Here is a 19,451-nt window from a genome sequence, read left to right as displayed (position 1 = left end):
CTGCCAAGTCTGCCCACAAAGACTGCTTCATTCATTTTCTTTTTGATTCACTATCTCAAAATGGAAATAATTTAGAAGTGTTATAATCAAACATTCTAAGCATTCTTAAGCATTTCATTTACTTTGCAGTCTGAAAGCACTCATTAAGATATTACAGCTTAAAATAGATGTCACAAGGAGACATTTATATGTAGAACCTTACATATGAGTTTTTTAAGAAGGCAGGATGGGAATCAATAAAGTTTAGGAGCTGATGGTCTCCTCTGTGTTTTCCTATGCAGATAAATGAGGTGTTTAACTAATGTGGTAGTTGTTTGGAAAAGATAACTGGCTTTTAACACCAGCAACCATGAAACAGCAACTATGAAACTTTGACATTTTAATCACATAACTTTGGAACAAATGTACTGACCTCATAATGTATCTCTACAAACAAAAAGTGCCCTTCACATTACATTCTATAAAAAGGTAGCACCCTAGACAGGCTAAATTACTTAATATGGTAACAGCAAGTATTTAAAAACAGACTATCTCATAAAAGTTCAGAAAAATACTTGGAGGAACTTCAGTTTAGCTTTCTAATAAATCTGTCGTTTCTGGCTAGCATTCACAATCTCTCTGAACAGCACATCCTGCACATCATACTATGCCTAGCAATGTATTTACATGCTGAAGAATTCGCAGTCTTAAAGAATTTGTAACAACAGAACTTACAACAACGTAAGATACCATCTTAGGACTCAGTGGTTACTCAACCACAGTGGCACAACTGCACAGTAGTATCATAGCAGGTGGTCAGACAGAGCAACAAAAAATACTGTGCATCCTCCTGACCCACCTGAGGTACAGAGCTCCCTGTGCACACCTGCTACATCTTCTCTGGGAATGCAGCCCGTGCTCTTCCACAATGACTAAAAAACAGAGAAGGGACAGAACATACTATGCTATTTCCTTTCCACCCTTAACTTGGGATTGCTTGGGTCCCAGAAAACACTTCACTCGTAACATTTTTTCCCTGTGCAGTCTCCATGGGACAACTAAAACCCAGCTGTCCACAGCGGCTACTTCAGCTCAAACCATTTACTCCCAGATTAGGATGCGCCATAGCCCTAGTTTAAAAGACACTTCTATTCCTACATCGACCAGCCTGATACTAATCTTGTCAGCCTGAATATGAGTTTCATGAAGCTTACATCATGGACAAACTGATACTTTAGGTGAGACAGAAGGAATAAAACAACAGCAATCTACGAAATTACCAGTGACATAATTTTAGCTATCATGATGTTCATCCGCCAAAGACTTTTCCCATCACAAACTCATTTTTTTAATTCTCCAGGCCTCCTTAGAGACTTTTTCTTCCTTTTACTTGGGCTGATGGCTGCAATCAGTATCTTAAAATACATATACAGTAAGAGTTATACTGCAGCTTTTTCTTCTCTAAACATCTCAAGTTATTTTTCCTCTGCAAAAGCATACAGAAGCTAATGCAGTCTGAGAGACCGAAAACACTGCTGTTCACAGCAACCTGTGCTTTCCTCAGCCAGGACTCCCATGGCTCTATAGGACTTTCTACCTGAGTAAGAACTACAGGACCGAGTCCTTATCGTTTAGGCATGTATGCCAGCTCCAAACGCCTCTGGATACTTTTACATTTTGGAATCTTAGAAATAGGCGCAGCTACCGAGATCAGATTCTCCGTTACACTTACTACTATAGGAGCAAATAACAAGACACAATTTAGAAAACAGGGGTTATTTGAATAATCTACTGCTCCCAGCATGACAGATCAAACTCTGCCTTCAGTCCTCAAAGCACGGGCTTAAGCTGCCTGTCTTTGAGGTCAATATGAAGTTTATCTACGAATTCAGTGAGATTAGGGTCGGCTACAAACCCACAGTAAAGTCACAGGAGTTTCCCAGATTTACACAGCAAAAGCCCCTTCTGCCCCCGGACAGAGCCGCTACCCGTCGGCCGGCCGGGCCCCGGGAGCGCCCTCAGCAGCGGCGGCGCCGGCTGCCGCCCAGCCGGGCCTCGCCCGCTGCCCCCTCCCCCGCTCCGGCCCCTTCAGGGCACTCTCGCGGGGCCACCGCGCGGGAGAGGCCACGGCCCCACCCCGGGAAGGGCGCAGGCGGCCCCCGGGCTGCCGCCCGCCCCGGCGCGGGGCGACGCGCAGGCCCCGGCAGGCCGAGGCGGGGCCTGCCGTTGCCCCGGCAGCAGCGCCGCCGCCCCCGCTCCGCCCCAGGCCGCCCTCGGGCCCGGCAGGAGCCGCCGCGGGAGGCGGGGCGGCGGGATGGGGCCCGACATGGAGCCGCTGTTCCAGGCCTGGAGCTGCTTCAGGCGGAGGAAGTTCTCGCAGTGCTCGGCCCTCTGCTCCCAGCTGCTGCAGCGGGCGCCCGGCGAGCAGGTATGGGCGCCCGCGGGGGCCGGGCCGGGCCGGGCCGGGCCGGGCAGAGCAGGGGGCGCCGCGGGCGGGAAATGGCGGCGCCGCTTCCTCGCTCCCTCAGCGGCCCCGCCGCCCTCCCCGGGCAGGGGCAGCTGGGTGTCGGCCCGTGCCGGCCCTCTCTGCCCGCTGCAGCCGCCTGGGGAAGCGGGTGTGCGCGGCCCTCCGCCCCTCGCCGGGCGGATACCCTTAAACGCCCCGCGGCGAGGCGACGACGGCGAGAGGCACCATTTTAGCCTAGTGCGCGTTGGCTGTGCTCTGCCTGCGCTGTTTCTCCGCTGGCAGAGGTGGTGGTGTAAGCGCCCCTCTGTCCATTCCCGAGATATGGTAGGTAACTTCCAGTGAATTTTGCTAGTTATTGTGAGTCCTCAGAGGACCTCCTGTACCTCTGCAGGTCACTTTGCATCCCTCCCTGCGAGGGATCCCGCCGCCACTCAGTGCTTGGCTGGGTAAACAGGTTTAAAACAGCCCTCGGAGTTCTTTTGTGTAAATGGGAAAGTTCAGGTAAAACGTTGTGAAAAGCATAATTTACTGTTCATTGAAGGTACACCCTCAAATACTTACATGTGTGATTTTTCAACAAACTGTATTTGATTCAGTGTAATCATGAGCAAAATGAACTTTAATTGACTTGTTGTATCTGACCTGCTCTGAAAATGCTGGACATGTGTTATTTAGTGTGTGTATTTTCTTACTCTTTTATTAAGAAATAAGGATTTGGGAATGGGGGGTGTGGGTGGATGGGTGGAATGGGCTTTATCTTGGTTATAAATACTTTACAGGAAATTGCTAAGTCTCCCAAAGCATCCTATAGCTACAGACTTTAAGGATCTTGAAGGTAGTTCTTTTCAAGGGAAAAGTATTTAAAAAAAGAAAAAAGAGGAAATGCTGCACAATCACATGATAAATATAAAGCACAGTAAGTGTTTTTATTAGTTTAAGCTCAATATTTTTCTTTGTGTTATATACTGCAAGGCACCAACTAGGACCCGTGAGCAGAAAGCAGAAAAGTTTTTAACATTCCAAGAAAATTGGTCCTGGAAACTAAATAGGATCCAGTGTCAATTCTTTGCAGATCCTTCAAAAATTTGTCTTGAATACAGTGTCATTTATGTATGTTTACATTATTGGGTCTTGATGCATGAAATCTTTGTATGTGATTGTACAGCACCTAATCCATGGTTGAAGCTCTTGAGACTATTACAGTGCAGCTAATAGCGGTAAATAAGAGTTGTAAAGATCACAGCGATTGTGTTAGTATTCATTTGTAGATCTTTAGATTTAGTAAAAGGTTTTTCCAAGGTATGATCTCAACATGGAAACGTAAAGACGTCTGTATGTCTAATGTGTGCTGAAGCTCAAGTATACAGTTGTTATGTTATGCCTGTTAACTCCAAACTTTTGCCAAACATTGACTGTCCTTTTTTCTGGTAGTAGTGGGGAACTTGTTGAAGAGATCTGCAAGTGAGAGAAGTAGAGTAAGGAATATAAGGTATACAAGGCTGAGAAAAATGCTTATGAGGAAAACTGAAGTAAGAGGATATAGGTCTAATGCTGATTTTTTTTTTCCTGTTAGGTTTTCCTTCCAAGTCTTTCATCCAAACATTGATCACATATTCTGCAAACATCTAAGTATATAAATTAAATCATTGCCTTAGGTAAAGTTACACATTCTCCTTAAAAAATCAGAACCCTACATACCAGCAAATATCATTTTTTTTGCAAATATTATACAAAGCTAAGACAAATAGTTGATCACTTAATCTTCAGAATGGATGATACCACCCTATATGCTTCATCTTTATCTTAAATGTTTTCACCCTTCTTTTTCATTTTTATGTAATTATGCTTGGAGAAACAAATAGTGGAGGATAGGGATATGTATGGTGTCTATAAACATCAAGTCATAAGCTCTTAAAAAGAAGAGGAGCTGTATGAAAGTCTCTGAAGTTCAGTTAAAGATTGAGTTTTGTGCCTTTTTTTTTAAAGGCTTCCAGGTTATGTCTGCCTGCAAAAGACTAGATTTTATAATTCGGCATGTTCATTTCAAGACTACATTCCTGTTCACAATTTTATCTCAAAATATACTTCTCATCAGCATTGCAAATCTACCTGAAAGATTAGAAAGAAAAGAAATGTCTTTGCTTTCTGTAGAGGCAAACTTGAAGTATAGTTAGTTTTGCTCTTGTAGGAGGAATCCTTATTAAGAGCTGTGTTTAAGCAGGAATAAATTACTTTTAAAATATTTCCAAATATATCTACTTTATCATAGCAAATGACAGTCATCCTTTTTAACATTTTTTAAAATGTGAGGATCAATGTTTCAGTCTTTCTCTGAAAAGAGATTTCATAGAGTAATGTTCAAGTAAAGCACATCTGTTTTTTACACTGCAACCTTGCACATCTCAGTAAATGGATTTTACTCTGTATAAGTACTTTATGTAACAGTAACAGTTTAGAGACTTTCAAAAAAATTGAGTGGCTGTCATTAAATTGCAACTCAGTGTATTTCTTCAGAAGGATTATGAGGTATACTGTATTTCATGATGTATTTACATTTTTGAAATGTAATGGTTATACAGCTGTTTTCTCCAACATTCCATATCGGGTGGTCCAGACCAAGACACAGCTCCCAACAGGAGAAGATGTAGCATTATTTATATCCTCTTTTTGCTCTGATACAGCAAGGTGGAGAAACTAGAATAACAGTTAAGTAATTTTCAGTGATGCAACTTGAACCAGACTCTAATCTGCTCTTCAGGGTACAAAATCTTACACATAAAATCTCCTAAAGAAAAACATTTTCTAATTATGTAGCTAAAATTTAGCTTTTAACATAGAATGGTATTTCTCCTTTTCAGTCAACTGTGCTCATCGTGTTTTAGATTTTACAGCTTTTATTGTTATCAACACAAAATACTGGTTACCTGTCCAAGAAAACCCGTATTTTACTATTCTGCTTCTGATGTGTTCGGCCTTATAGGTCTTTCCCCAGCTATGTTGTTGCACTTTTAGCTACTTACTTTCTAACACTTGCCATTTTCAGATACCGGTCTGTATCTGAGAGTCTGTGACCCTGCTTGTCTTCAGTTAGAGAGAAAAGGAAATAGTTATATGCCTCAAGAATCTACTTTATTTGTAGTTGAAAGTTTACAGGCTATTTGGAGCCTTCTTAAGGCAAGAGAATGAAAAAGCAAATCATATTCATGTACTGCAGTGTTTAATTTGCATTTAACGACACTTATTTTATAAAACATTTGAAAGATACTAAACTCCAGGGTAGAACATTGAGTCAGTTAGAACTCAAATAAGTGGCATACAGTACTCAATTTTCCTGGCTTCTTTATTCTAATGCTATTTATTATTATGCTGATAGTATTTATTCTAATCGTAGCTTATCAGTTAAGTTATGGTAGTTATGAATATTTTAAAAGTGATCTAAGATTACTTTTTTAATTGATGAATTAAGATTAAATAATGAATTTTCAAGCAGATTGCTGATTCCTGAAGTCCGTTTTACTTTTGAATGTGGAGTGTTAGCGAAATCAGTAGTTCCTGAATATTTTGAGCAAACTTTACTTCTCTCGTCATCTTCAACCACCTACCAGAAAAACGATGCTGTCTTCCATCTGTATGGACTAAATGAATAGTATTTTAGTATAATCTGGAGAAATAACTCGGTCAAAATTGTTAAGTGTATATCAGTTTTGCTGCCTAACCTGAAATGACTGGTCCATAATGCTTAAAAAGCACATAGCAGGTCTAAAACATTTAATCGTCAAAGCCTGTCCCCCTTAATAGGAGCACTTCTGCAAATCAGGCCCAAGGTATGTCATGTGGGGCACCAGAAAAACACAGACAAATGACAACACTTACAGGAAGTTTGGATTAAGTGAGATGTTGTGAATCACAAGACAATACTCAACTGCTGTAATCACAGTGCCATCTGTTCTCATCCCGTTGTCCCATATTTCACTAAGAGCGTGCCTCCCAACCTCTGCAGCCAGTGAAAGAAGGATCCTATGAGAACAGCAGCCTCATGCGCTGCTGAAGGGCTCGCTTCCTTGAACAGCATGCTTTAGGAGATGATAGTAGGAGTTGATATAAACCAAGCTGTAGGAGATATTGCCCAGGAATGGTTGAGTTAAACCATGACTGTTACAGGGCAGAACATTTTTGTGCTCAGGCAGCTAGCTTTCTTCCTTATAAGACATGTGATTTAACTGTAATAATTAACATAAGAGTCTAACAGTGCTTAATCTGAGTGTTTTCATGTCTAAAACAGAAGACCTTGCATGTCTGAAACCCTGTCCATTTTTCCCTTTAATGTCAGCTGGTCTATTAAATGATAGCACCACTCCTGCTCCCTTGCAACTGCAACACTGTCGCAAAGCTACATAGCCTTAGCAGTAGGCATCTTTGCCAGTCGTGCTTATAAATGTAATAATAAATAATAAATTTTCTTGACCAGTACAGCTTCTTATATCTCTCAGTTTGCCACTCTCTGTACATACACCACAGTATTCAGGATATGTTTTTGTTGGGAATATAAGAATATTTAAGAAGCCTTCCTTTCAAGCACAGTAAGAGAAAGATGATTTGAAGGTCTAAAAGACAGGTTTACTGATAAAGCTCTTTGAATTCTGTAACCAGATGTGGTAAGTCCTAAAAGCTTTTTGAGGTATGGTGTTGATCTTTCAGCCAACTGGAAATTTTTTGATGTAGCAGTATAAAATGCTATGCCACTATAAATCTGCACTCTTAAAGAATACATCAGTGAAGTCAATGCATTTTAATATCAATTCTGCTTAATGAAGAATTCTTTATGAATAAAATGTAACTAGATTAACATTTTGAAAGAAAATATCAGCTCCTGTTGAGTTAGATATTATAGAAGATTAAAATACTGTTTATAGAAATCTCTTGTGCATTTCTGAGTTTAAGAAATAGGAATATAAACTTTATTAATGAAGTTCACTTCTGTGCTGACAGTCTCAGGATAGATGACACAACGTATTCTACATGGCTAGCATTTGGGAATACAAATACATAAAGCAGTGATGTTAAATTCATTTATTTCCTGTCATAAGTAAGCAGGTATTGTCTTGTATGTTTATAGTAATAGCATGACCTAGAGGAAATACGTGCCATGGCTGTCTCTGCTGATCATCCTGATTAGTTATCTAATCTGATTACTTTTCTTTGTGTTCCATATGTCAGATTCAAGGCAATAAACCAGCACTGATGTACTAGGCCTGCTGTAGTTTAACAATGAAAAAAAAAAAGTCTGATATAATTAATAGACATGCAGTGGATGTCCTGTCTTGTTTAATCGTCTACTATGAGAATTTGCTTTTGTTCATTTGTTCTTCTTCTCTCAGGCTTATACTTTCAGCTACTATTATTACTTGCACATTGGTTTTTGTAATGTCATGATAAAGGTATCGCTGATGTCTTTATGTTCATGGAAATTCTTCAACTGAAATCAGTTATTGGTTCAAAAGATAATTAACTAAATGTGCATTAAAATTAATGATAGATACAGCAATGTCACTGTTCTTCTTTAATGTTTTCTCTGTGTTTCTGCTCTTAATCATTTGAAGAATACTTTCAGAATATACTGTTTTTAATATTCTGCATGTATTAAATCATACTCAACTGAAACTGTAGTTGTATATTGAAGCTCTTTTAGAATTTAAAATGTGTAATCTGCACTTTCCTTCCTTCCCTCTTCTAGGCGGTAAACATCAGAAGACTCAATTTTTATAATATATTTTTGGTCTTAAAGTAGACTGACTTTACACATTAACTTTAATTTTAAAATGCCCTCAGTGGATTTAGAGATCTGGATTAAATCCTTCCTTTACTGCTTTTACAATCTTATTAATTTCAAAAGGGCTTTATATCTGTAAATGAAGAATAAATATGACCTTTTGTTTTGAGATACAGGCTTACAGGGCTGTACTATTTGTTAATCCTCTCAAAGAAGTCTTTACTGAGGCATCTTGTTCCAGTGGATTACTTGCATGAGTAGCAAATGCTGGATCCACCTATCTCAAAACATATGATATTTTAATGTTGGTTTCAGTTGTTCCTCACTTGTCCTTAATGAGAGGGTTCCATTGCTTTCTTGAGGGTTATCTAAAATTTTAAGATACTTCTTGTCAAAGACTAAAAAAGTAAATTAGGATGTATGAACAATACATACTGACACCTAACATTATAACAGAGCAATTCTTTTAGAAAGTATGGTTGGTCAACTTGTTTTTTTCAAAATGACAAGGTTGTCACATTCCAAATCTCTTTTAGCAATGTGGATGTTCTTACATAGGCAAATTTAGTTGATTTTAAATTATTTTTTAAATTAATGAGCAATGCCTAAAGTAAGATACACAGCTGTAACATCAAGGCATTTTTGAGTAAGGGTTGATGTAGTATTCCTAACCTTGTCCTTATTAGTTACTGTAGCACATATGGTATGGAAGATCACCTACTGCTCTTAAACCATTTTCTAATACACCATATGTGCTGTAATACTTGGATGCAATGGGGTGAATAAAATGCTCTCAATGTCCTTTTCTTTATTACTGAGAAAGCTAAAATAGTTTATTTTCCAGAAGACTTGAATACTGTATATAAAACAGCATAATAAAAGAATTTCGGGTTCGTTTAATTACACATCTAAAATACAGAGGTAGTTTCAGTGACTTAGTCAAGCACAGATGTCTGCTTCACTGGCACACCGCAGACAGATGAGATGAATCCCTCCCTTAATGTTTAGTTCTGTAGAATATTCAATTTATAAACTGTATTTTACACTTTCTAGCAGTGATAAACAGGCTTATGACTCTAAATACCATCCACAAAAAGCCACAGGAATTCCAATATGCTACAGAAGGAAGATGAGAGAGCATCGCCCGTGTCCCAGATCCCTGCTGGCATGGAATTCACTAAGTAGAAATGCTCTGACTGAGAGAAGTAGGCTATGTCTTGCTACAGATGAAAACAAATAGCCTACCGTTGCCAATCTGTTGGTGAATTATGAACATACACCAGTGGTGTGCCCTGGCAGCAGAGGAAGATAACAGTGTGCTGGGCAGTACTTAACAGGTGTATGGCCACAAGACTGAGGGAAGTGATTATCTGTCTCTACTTGGCAGTTGTTGGACTGCATCTAGAGTGGCATCCAAGTTTGAGCCCTCCAATATTAGAAACATGTTGGTTAATTGGAGCAGAGGGCCACCAAGACAGCTGGAGGCTGGAGCAAGGAGAGACTGAGGGAAATGGGCTTGTTTGGCTTGGAGCAGAGAAAACATCCGGGTGCAGCCTTCCAGTTCCTGCAAGGAGAATACTGAGAAGACAGAGCCAGGCTCTTCACAGTGGTGCATGGCAAGATGACAAGAGAGAGCAGACAAATTGAAATGAAAGAGGTTTGGGCCTGATGTAAAGAAAAGGACATAAGGATAGTCAGGCAGTAGAACAGGCTGCCCAGAGAGGTTGTGCAATCTCTCCATACTTAGAGGTTTTCAAGACCCAGCTGGAGAAAGCCCTGAGCAACGTGGTCTGACCTCAAAGCTGACCTTGCTTTGAGCAGGGGATTGAACCAGAGACCTCATGAGGTACCTTTCTAGCCTGAATTATTCTGATTCTATATTTGACCTAACATCAATTTAACACTGATAGCTTTTTACAAGGCCAGATATGTAAGGAATTTTCCGTTGCCTCTAGGAGCAGAAAAGTAACTATCCAACTGTACAAAAGACGAATAGTGCTTTGGAAGAAGCAAATCTCTACTACCCACCTTCCCTGTCTTTCTTTCTAAAGCCAAGTAATACGTAAGAGAGGAAAAATTCCTCCTTGGTCCCTGGAGGGTACCAGCAGAAGCTGTGTAACATCATATTAGTATTATATAAACATGATAATTATACAATCAATAAAGGATGATAAATCCCCATTTCATCTGTTATTAGTATTTACTCACCTTCAGCTCAAGTTTTCAGGTGTATGTAAGTTCCTGAGATCCTGGTTGGTGTGTTGTAAACATCATCTCACAGGAGTTTTCTTTGGCTTTTTATTTGTTAATTGGATGATGCAATATACCATTAGTTAGAAGTTTATTCTGCTTGCAGCAATACTGTCTGGAATGCAATAAATGCATCATTTCCATCATAAAAATACGAAAAACTTTAATATGCACAGAAATTTTCTTTTATGTACTTCATTGATGTCAGTGCGAATACTATCAGCAACTAACAAAAGTGCACAAAGATATAATTTTTTATGTAGGGATTCTAAAGCCCATGGCCTAAGAATCTAGTTATCTTTTGAGATTTACTGTCATCTTCCAAGTGTTTCATATTTGGTTATTAAAATGGACAGTTTTTCAGTTTAAGCATCTTCTCATGTTAATCTGAGATTTGGCCAACATGATCCAGCAGAAGCAAGAAAGCAAATGCTATCCGAAAAAATACTTTTAATAAATATGCCTTCATTCTGTAAAACATTGCTTAGCTCAGATGTGTAAAGTGAGATAATGCAATAAAATGGTGGAGATTTGGATATTTGTGCCACAGAGGGAGTGCTTGTACAAGAAGTCACAGAGTATTTTGATTTAATTTTATAATTCTGTTTCTTTTTTGTTCTTTTTATTGTTTGGTATTTACATTTCTTAATTTATATCTCCTCTCTTTTCAGGAGCCTGAATCTGAATACACTGTGTTTCAGGTAAAATCCTTTCCATAAATACAAATACTAAATGAAATAATTAGGAAGAGTTTCTAATACACTGAATAATACCTTGTTTTGTATGTTAAATCCTTAATACCGTAAATTTGTTTCTGATAAAGTTTTTTTAAAATTGGCAGCTTTAATATTTACTAAAAGTTTATTTCTTTCTTACATGTTTCCTTTAGTTTTATTCAGCAGTTCAGCAGTAGCTCAGTGCCTTTTAAAAGCTAAATTGAATCTATCATGAACTGAATGACCTTCATCTGCTGATGAGATTAGGAAAAAGTCAACGAGTATTTCAGATACAACAACCTTGATGCTCTTAGGGCTCTGTTTCATGTTTCATTTAATTTAATACATAGAAATTATAGTCTTGTTTCTTATGGGTCCTGTAACTAGTAGATAAGAGTTTTGAATTGTCTTTTTGTTATCTATCTATAGCTTAAGTAACATTTGACATTTTTCTCTCTTTCTGTTTTGATCAGAAGACCTATAAAAACGTTTCCACAAGCAGTACTTTAATCTACAGACTGATATTTAATTAAGGAATAGTATGCGATATTTAAGGTTATTGTTGCCTGTTAAGTCACAAACTAGGAACTTAAAACTGGAAGAGCAGCTAAAGGAACCTATTTTTTATGACAGATATGTGTCTGATAATGACAAAGAGGCATATTGCTTTTAAAAACATCAGGTTCTCTGATGTTTGTTATGGGAAAAATCACAGCAATTTACCTATATCTATGTTAAGACCTGGCCCCAATTTTAGCAAGTAGCGGAGAAACTGCAATTCCCAGAAAAGGAATGTTACTATGGGCAGCTTCTCTTATTTCCACTAGGAAATTAGCCTGTGTTTGGCTACTGAGATCTCTAATTTCAGCATATTCCCGATATAGACAATGAGTGTGTTAACTTCAGGCACATGTCAGTAAAAAATATATTTAAAAAAAAAAGAGAGTACATTCAGGGTGTTAAGAAATTCAGCAAACTAAATACTTACATAGAGTGATGAAAATCATTTAAGGATGGTGAACATTTGACTGTAATATCTCAATGCTAATTAAAGGTTGTCACCTAACTACATAAGAAGAAACTAAAAGATGATAAAGCAGGTCTGGATTATGTCTGTCTGGCCTAGATTCAAATCATCCTGCCCTGTTCCTTTCTCCTGTTACTTAAACAAAGATGTCTAATTCTGAATGAACTGGATGGCTAAATTCCTCCTATATTTCTGCTTGGAAATCATTTTTAAAGCATAGAGTAATATCTTTCCTCATTTTTAGGCAAACTTGCTTTTTGGTAGACAGTTATAAAATTGTATAGAGATATTGTATGAGGTAAGTGTAGTGGAAGATACGGTTTAAAAACCGATGAATGAGAAATGTCCCTATGAAGTGATGACTTATGTTAATGAAAAGTCTGAAGTCCAGATCTTCTTGTGCCTCTTATTTAATGAACAAACGTTTTTCTGTGTTTGACCTTTACTTCCATTAAGAGTAGCATCATTCTGTCTCCCATTTGAAATGTCTTCTTAGCAAATATTGAACATGCTTTTCCACTGGACTGCTGTAGCACATGTCAGAAAAGAAACAAATCTGATTATTTTGATAATGAGTTTTATTCTGGAAAATTTGTGGTGATCTGTTCAATATCTGAAAGAAGTTCAGTGATTGATTTTGTGGCTCTCTTTATCATGCCAGCTTTATGAGTACATTACAGGGCTATTAAGTTATCAATAAAGTAGTTGCATCTGCACTTAGTCTGTTGGGACTTCTCTATGACTACTGCTTTTTTTTCCTCCCCATTGATTTGGTGTCTATATAGTGTGCAAGCTTGTCACATAGTGTAGGATTATGCTAGCCTTTCAACACTGCTCTCTTAATCCTCCAAGACATTTACTTTAGCCATTTGTCAGTTCAGTTCACCAACAAGTACTTCAGTAATCTCGCAGTCTGCTAGAGGTGCTTCATCTATACATTTACACATTTTTACAGCTGATTCTTTGAAGCAAGGAATTTTAGATTATCTTTTTAAAGACTATCCATTGTGGATATTTGATAATGCTGTAGCTAATACCTTCAACTGTTGATTGTAAGATTTTCTTTCTTTCCCTACTGCTTGGGAAGGGCATTACTTTGCATTACAGTGGTTTTACTTAACCTCTCTTCTCCCATCCCAGTTTGCATAAGGTGTCTGTCACCTGTTTTTGAATGACAGTCATGGCTGGGGATGTCTTCAAAAGCACAAGACCTCGAACAGTTGCCCGTGACCTAAATCAGTTGTAACTTTTCATGAGGTGTGAAATTTTGTCCTCCAAACTCAGTGACTATATCTGTCCTGTTCTGAAAGAGCTATCTTAAGTCTGCTGCACAACCCCTTTCCACTTCTGTCAGACAGCTGGGTGGTGAGACAGGCAGGGAACTGCCAGCACACTGCCTTGACTGACAGGGTAAACCATGCATGAGCCTACAGGGTCTACTTGGATAGATGTTTTCCCAGTGTGCTTTTTCAAATGTGCACATTGGGGCCATGCCTCAGGCTGCTTTTGTTACCTGCATGTCAGGCAACTCTGATTTTAAAAGTAGCATTATGTCTACCTATAGCATTTGTTTAGATATACGCAGTTGTTTAAATCAGTACCTTACCCAAACCTATTAAAACTGTGAAGGTAATAATTAAAAAAAAGAGAGAGAGAAGAAAAAGGGCAAAAATGCTAATTAGATTATTTAATTGGGTCTCTTAAAGATATTTGTCTTTTTGCTTTATCCTTATTCAGGCTGCTTGGAGCCTAAAAACACGAGCTTTGACAGAAATGGTGTATGTGGATGAAATCGAAGTGGATCAGGAAGGAATTGCAGAGATGATGCTTGATGAAAATGCTATTGCTCAAGTTGCACGTAAGAACAACTTTCACTTAAACGCATTGAAGCAACAGGAGCTCTTCGAGCCATTATTGTCATCTAGGGTAAAACAATATGCACTGAACTGACAGCCTTTTAGTTATTGTTGCAACAAGAGTTTTAGATTGTTTTCATGTTGCATGGTAAAGTTGAGATATACCACAAGAACATGATGTAGTGCTTCAGACTGTTAGCCAGGAGTTCAGACAGTGTTTTGTCAGCTTTTCCTTAACATCTTTATACTCATTAGCTCTTTTCCATCAGTGCATAGATTTCTTTTAACCCTCCTTGGTCTCTATGAGAAGCTAGAGAAGTATATCCTCTTGATGTGCTGTGAATCCCATCCTTATACTGTACCGTAGGCAACTGTCTGGCCCAAATCCAACATCACTCTTTTGCACCATTCCCACAAACATTTTGTAAAGGGCTTTTGCTGTCTTCTGTACAATCCCTTCCCAGAGTGCTTCTTCAGCCCTGTTGTTTCTTGAATGCAGCTCTCTTCAGATTCCTCAGTCACATTCTAAGTGGACAGTCAGTAGTAATTTTCCACTATTTTTTGGCATCATTTCTGTTTCTCTCTGTTTCTCTGGTACAGTCAGTATGAGAAATTTTTTTGAATCATTAAAAGCTTTTCTCATCTGGTTAGAAGGCAGCAATCACATATTTGTATGTATCTGATTACATTTAAAAAGAAACCATTGGCATTACTTGCCTGGTCACATGAAAAACAGCCAAGCAGTACTCAAGTTGCACTTATACATTATGATAATCTAATTACATGTTTTTGTCTCAAAAACAGCATAACTATATTACTTATACTTTTATTTGATTTTATGCCCCCTGTGGTAGAGACCATCTGCCAAGAAAAATCATTTGATGAATATTATTGAGAAGTAGGGCATTCTGGAAAAAATACATTCATACTATATTTAAACGGAAAAAGAGGTGACTTTCTGGATGGCATGTCACAGATTTCAAAGCCAAAGAAAGTCAGTGTGATAGTATAGTCTACGCTACTGAATCACTGAGATAACACTTCGCTGTTCATGCTTCACATCCACTGGATGTGCTTGAACTAGTATGTAGTTTTTCAGAAACTGTAAAAGCTTCCTGGAGAGAGAGAATCCACTGCAGTCTTTAGAAAATTATTATGCTATTTAAATTTGTTAGCTTTATGAGTGTGTACCATATCTCTAGAGGGAATTAGCAACTACAGCTTCAGCTGTTGGTTCTTCTTGTACATATTATGCTCAATATGAAGTCTCTATTTTTAAAGGTATATTTCCAAAGTAAATAGCTAAGGACTGTGATAATTTCACCCATTGATCTTCTTTTTAATAAGCTAAACTATCTCCTCATTCTGAGGTATGTCTTTTAATTTTTGTATGAGTCTTGAAACTCTCTTCGGAACCTTTTCCAATTTGTTCACATCCTTTTTCAGTTTTAGTCCACAAGACCAGACAGTAGTCCAATAACAATGACAACTGCATAGAAAATGCATCTTTTCTTCTGCATCTTGATTTTACCATGTTTATATATCTGAATTGCTTCTCTGTTACAGTTTTTATAAAAGAGGTAGGCACAGCTATCACTTCTACTTTTACATGACTTAATAGAAACGTAATCAAGTTTAGGTAGTGTTTTAATCCCAGATAGAAAATCTACAGGACATATGAGGAGGAAAAGTAAGAAGGAGCACAACATCCTTGCTATCTCTAGAGGAGGGATGAGGAGAAGAACAGAACTAAAATAATCTTCCAAGAGGATTACTTTTTCTCATGTTCATTATGACAGATTTCTTATAGTAGTCTGACAGTTTACCACAATAAAACAGTGTCGTGCAGTTTGTTTTTCTTGTCCTCTTTGTCTAGTGCTATGTCTCCTCAGACTGAACCAACTCTTGCAGTTTATTAAAAGACACACTTTTTAAAGTCCCCTGCACTGGGGTGCAGTATCTCAATGTGAAGTGAGCAATGCTCTTATTTTATAGGACCAGGAACATCTTTGAAACTCCCTGGAACTAGCCAAGGTGGAGGTCCCAGCCCAGCTGTTAGGTATGTGATTATTTATTTATAGGAAAAGTGACTTGTAAAATGCTCTACATAAATGAGCAAATCCTAAATTTAACATCTAAAATGACATGCTTCAGATATAGGTATTTAAAGTCTCTCTATTGATAAATACTACTCAACATGATGATAATGTGCTTAACATCTTCAGGCCAGTAACTCAGTCAGGAAGACCTATTACAGGATTTGTGAGACCCAGCACGCAAAGTGGACGGCCAGGTACTATGGAACAGGCCATAAAAACACCTCGAACAGCTCACACAGCTCGTCCAATTACTAGTGCTTCTGGGAGATATGCCAGGCTAGGAACGGTAAGCTCTTCTTAGACTCTGCTCTTAGAGAGATGGATTTCTTGACCATAATATATGGCACAGTGACATTGTAGTTGACTTAAAAGCTGTATCTAAACTCAAGCTTGAGGGAGCTCAGCATTTTTAATTTCTTGTTTAAAGTGTTTTCGAAGTAGGGTTTGAAAATGTAACCTCTCATTAGTTTGCTGGTCTGTTTATGTATACATACAGACAATATCGCAAGTTCTGTGAGACCAGTTTTTATTCACTGAAGACCGTGAAAAGTCTGTATCGTGATTTCAGCTCAAACATGTCGAAGCCTTCTCCAAGTTTTTCAGTTTACTAGGAAGCAATTATTAATGTCTCAGTATCTGTCACTTCAGAAGATAAGGAAAATTAATTTTACTAGTTTTATCCTATTGCATTAGCAAAATTAATACAGTACAACTGGCATGAGTATGTAATGCAGATTAACATCACATTATTGGCAGTATGTGATGTCTTAATGACTTCTCACTTTCCTAGGTATGAACTCATCTCCCTGAACCTTTCTAGAAGACTTTTTTTTATTAGGTATCCCACCTATTTTCAAATCATCTAACAATAAGTCCAAGCTACTTTTTTAGGCACGTTATAGTAAGTAGAGAGAGGGAAGAGAAAGGTAGCTCCAGAAGATAATTCATCCCACCTTTTTTAAAGACTATTATGGGAGTAGGCAGTTGTCTTAGACTAGATTCCTGACTTTCCAAAAAGTTGAAATTCTGTAAGATAAATCCCTATTTCACAGTATAGCAATGGATTTGCAGATGCTTTATTTCTATTTTTCTTTGTATACTTCTACTAATACTTTGGAAATTTTCATTAAAAATACAAGGAATTTCCCACTGAAAAGTTTTTTTCTCCCTTCAGGCCTCAATGCTAACAAATCCAGATGGCCCTTTCATAAATATATCTCGACTGAATTTAGCAAAATATGCTCATAAACCCAAACTGGCAAAGGTATGTAATTATTTTGGTTGACATTCTGGTATCTATTTCTAACTTTCTGGGATCATTCCAGTGTAACTATATATGGTATTGTGGACATGACCAGTGATGTAAACTTCAGAAAAATAGTGCATGTTTATGTTCTGTCCACAAGCAGTAATTATCAGACTTGAAACTGAAAACATGTCTGAAGAGGTAATGCTGAAAGTATAAACTGGGAAAAACATTTGGATAGAATAAAATATTCCATTGGTAAATAATCTTGAACTGTGCATATAGAAGTGAAAAAGGGCAGTTAAAAAAAAAAAAAAAAAGCCCAGCAGAACCCTCCTCACTGCCCAGAAATGTAGTTCTGTCATACAAATAGATGGCAATACTGGCCTAAAAAATGTTCAGATGGTTTGGATTTTTCCCTTTGATTTTATGGCATGAGTTGATACTCTTTTTATATATAAATATTTAATCTTTTTGTTCAGAATTTTTTTTGTAGTTTTTTTTTGACAGTCACTGAAACTGAGGCTGTCTACCAACAGAGTAGGTTTATCAGTATTTCTGCCCAACTTGTGGGTTTCAGCCCTGACTGAAGAGGACCTAAAGGTAGTGTAATGCTCTATCACTCTGTGGCCTTTCAGCTGGATCTTTCCCTAACGGGACCAGTTGTATGGATAATGATGTTTTGTGTGCGTACTTTGTTCACAAAAAACAACTGTTGGACTGAGACCAAAAACTCATTTTGCAGAAGGTATCAAAGGACTTTCAGATGGACTCTTCTCTCATGAGTTATTGGCTCGTGACCTAGAAGTGAAAGAACTTTTATATATTCAGTCTATTTTGAGAAAGTCTGCTGGTGGGAATCAGCTCCACCAGCCTAAAACTGCAGTTAATCGTTTTTCATAAATGATTAGCAAATTCCTATGTTTTTTAAGCTGCTTTTTTAAAAAACTGATTTAGACTGATTTAGGGCATTGTTTTTCAATGCGATTTTCTGAGGAAATAGGTCTCGTGTGATCAGTGCATGCCCCACCTACTACTTACGTCTCTGTCCTTTGGCCGATTAACCAAACTAGACAGGTGAATAGATCTCAGCTATGGTGTGTTCCTTAAATGTCTTATCACTGGCTAGATAGATAAGACTTGCAAACGAGCTTCTCCACTGAGGAGAGTTACAAGCCAATTCTTTATCAGTTCTGAAAAGAATGCATGCCTTTTGTCCGGTTATGTCCTGGCCACTCAGTCACCACATACATCATTCTAAATCCATCACAGTCAGTAAAATAGGAGAATGTAAGAAGCCTGGGAAGAATTAAGGAACACACGAGACATCCATAAGAAAGGCTTTATTAGTTCATCTGTTTAAAGACAGCTGGCTTTTGACTGTTAGGTAACTCTATACACTAAGTAGATAGGTTAGCTGTCAGATGAAATATTTATTCTCAGTGACAGCTCTCAGGCATGCAACACACATTTTTAACAATTTTTTTTTAATTAGCTTTTGCCAAGGTAGAGTAGCTCTGTCTTTTTTCAGTTTTGTGTGAAAAGAAGCTTAAGCCAAAAAATATAAAGCAACAGTCCTCCCGGTAACATCTGTAGACAGCAAGTGCACTTGTCAGTATTATGAAGCTAATGCATTATGACATTAATGTTTCACACAGAATGCAAAATCTAAGTTTAAAGTTGGAGCTACATGGATTTGTGACTTTTTTTTAAACAAGAGAGCATTAAGGCTAAAGCCAAAGCAGGAGGTTAGACTGCAGGGTGCATTTCATGCTAAGTCATTGATTAATGTTTTAAAATTCTTTGAGCTATCACCTTTCCCAGGTGCAAGGAGATGATAAATCCTGCAACTATTGAGTTCACATAAGTAGCCTGTTTATTCATGTCGGTATGTGCTCCTCCTACTCACCTCTTCCTTATGCGTCTACAAAGGGTACTTATCGCATCTGTCTTTAAAGTACATTATGTTATTTTTAATTGCATGACTAAGTCTTCCTGTGTGTTTAAGTGTACAAGAATGGGCTAAATAAGTTTGCAAGTG

General features: G+C 38.0%; 1 protein-coding gene across 2 annotated transcripts in view; it reads left to right on the top strand.

Moving 5' to 3' along the window:
- The first annotated feature begins 2,103 nt into the window (after window positions 1–2,103).
- Window positions 2,104–19,451, top strand: part of TTC8 (tetratricopeptide repeat domain 8) — a 42,173-nt gene continuing 24,825 nt past the window's right edge. Inside the window, exons 1-6 of one of the 2 annotated variants that reach the window (XM_026112259.2) lie at window positions 2,104–2,407; window positions 11,138–11,167; window positions 13,947–14,067; window positions 16,061–16,124; window positions 16,291–16,450; window positions 17,339–17,428. In XM_026112259.2, the coding sequence (XP_025968044.1) occupies window positions 2,294–2,407; window positions 11,138–11,167; window positions 13,947–14,067; window positions 16,061–16,124; window positions 16,291–16,450; window positions 17,339–17,428 (579 nt within the window). In that variant the 5' untranslated portion in view covers window positions 2,104–2,293. Of the gene's footprint in view, window positions 2,408–9,280; window positions 10,063–11,137; window positions 11,168–13,946; window positions 14,068–16,060; window positions 16,125–16,290; window positions 16,451–17,338; window positions 17,429–19,451 lie in introns of those variants that run through there. The other variant, XM_026112270.2, reaches the window with a different exon arrangement.

The sequence above is a fragment of the Dromaius novaehollandiae genome, chromosome 5, assembly GCF_036370855.1.
Source record: "Dromaius novaehollandiae isolate bDroNov1 chromosome 5, bDroNov1.hap1, whole genome shotgun sequence".
In the NCBI taxonomy this organism is placed as follows: domain Eukaryota; kingdom Metazoa; phylum Chordata; class Aves; order Casuariiformes; family Dromaiidae; genus Dromaius; species Dromaius novaehollandiae.
The sequence above is the reverse complement of the archived record's forward strand: the minus strand, read 5'-3'. Positions and strand labels throughout refer to the sequence as shown.